At 72.4% G+C, this 1,168-nt stretch overlaps 1 protein-coding gene across 1 annotated transcript in view; it reads left to right on the top strand.

The window, feature by feature from the left end:
• PALM (paralemmin) overlaps positions 1-1,162 on the top strand; it is a 7,453-nt gene extending 6,291 nt beyond the window's left edge. Inside the window, exon 9 of the mRNA XM_085316002.1 lies at positions 356-1,162. Coding sequence (XP_085172128.1) covers positions 356-918 — 563 coding nt within the window. The 3' untranslated portion in view covers positions 919-1,162. The remainder of the gene's footprint in view (positions 1-355) is intronic.
• The last annotated feature ends 6 nt before the right edge of the window (positions 1,163-1,168 follow it).

Consider the following 1,168-nt stretch of genomic DNA (forward strand, 5'->3'; position numbering starts at 1 on the left):
GTGCCATGCTGTGCGGTGCTGTGCGGTGCGGTGCAGTGCCACACGCTGCTGTGCGGTGCAGTGCCGCGCGGTGCCGTGCAGTGCCACACGGTGCCATGCCGTGCGATGCTGTGCTGTGCAGTGCTGCACAGTGCCATGCCGCACGGTGCTGTGCGGTGCCGCGCGGTGCCATGCTGTGTGGTGCTGTGCCACGCGGTGCCATGCTGTGCGGTGCTGTGCCGCGCGGTGCCATGCCGCGCGGTGCTGTGCGGTGCCGCGCCGTGCTGCGTGGTGCCATGCGGTGCCGTGCAGTGCTGCGTGGTGCCGCACCGCACCGCGTCGCACATCCCTCACCAGCTCCCTCTTGTCCCCGCAGTGGTGCATGCGGTGAGTGCTGAGGACGGCGCCCTGGCTGACGGCGCCCAGCCGCTGAGCTCCTCCGAGGTCGACGAGCTCCTGCACAAGGCCGACGAGGTGACCCTGAGTGAGGCGTCCGCCCGGGAGCCCGCGGGCGCCCCGGGCCCCCAGCCGGCCGGCCAGCAGCAGACGCCGCGGCGGGAGATCACGGGGCTGCAGGCGGCGCCGCGGGAGAGCGCCCCGGCGCTGCCGCCGGGCCAGGGCGCCGAGCAGCCCGTCACCATGATCTTCATGGGCTACCAGAACGTGGAGGATGAGGCTGAGACCAAGAAGGTGCTGGGGCTGGAGGGCACCATCAAAGCGGAGCTGGTGGTGATCGAGGACGCCGAGAGCAAGCCGGCACCGGCAGCGGCGCCGTGCAAGGAGCACGCGCCGCCCAACGGCACGGCGCTGGAGCCCGCGGCCGCCCCGCCGCCCCAGGAGAAGGGCCCGCAGCCGGGCACCGCCGCCACGGACCCCACGGAGGCCGAGCAGGACACGGACGCGAAGAAGCAGCGCTGCAAATGCTGCACGGTGATGTGAGGTCGCGCCGAGAGCGCGCCGCCCCGGCTGCCCGTCCCTGCGCCCCCCGCCCCGGCCCTCCCCGCTCTCCTGGCCCGCGGCCCCGCCGGGCGTGGGGTTTGCTTGCTGACTGCACGCAGCTCTGACACTTGTTTTTCTTAAGAACCGGGGAAAAAAAATCCACCGTGGCGTTCATAGCACGTGCGAAGAGCAGCCTCGCTGGGGGCTGTGGTATCACCCGGGCCGCGTCCTGCCTGAGCCGCACGCGGCC

Source organism: Rhea americana, unplaced genomic scaffold (genome assembly GCF_003343005.1).
Source record: "Rhea americana isolate MKP2758 unplaced genomic scaffold, rheAme1 scaffold_446, whole genome shotgun sequence".
Lineage (NCBI taxonomy): Eukaryota > Metazoa > Chordata > Aves > Rheiformes > Rheidae > Rhea > Rhea americana.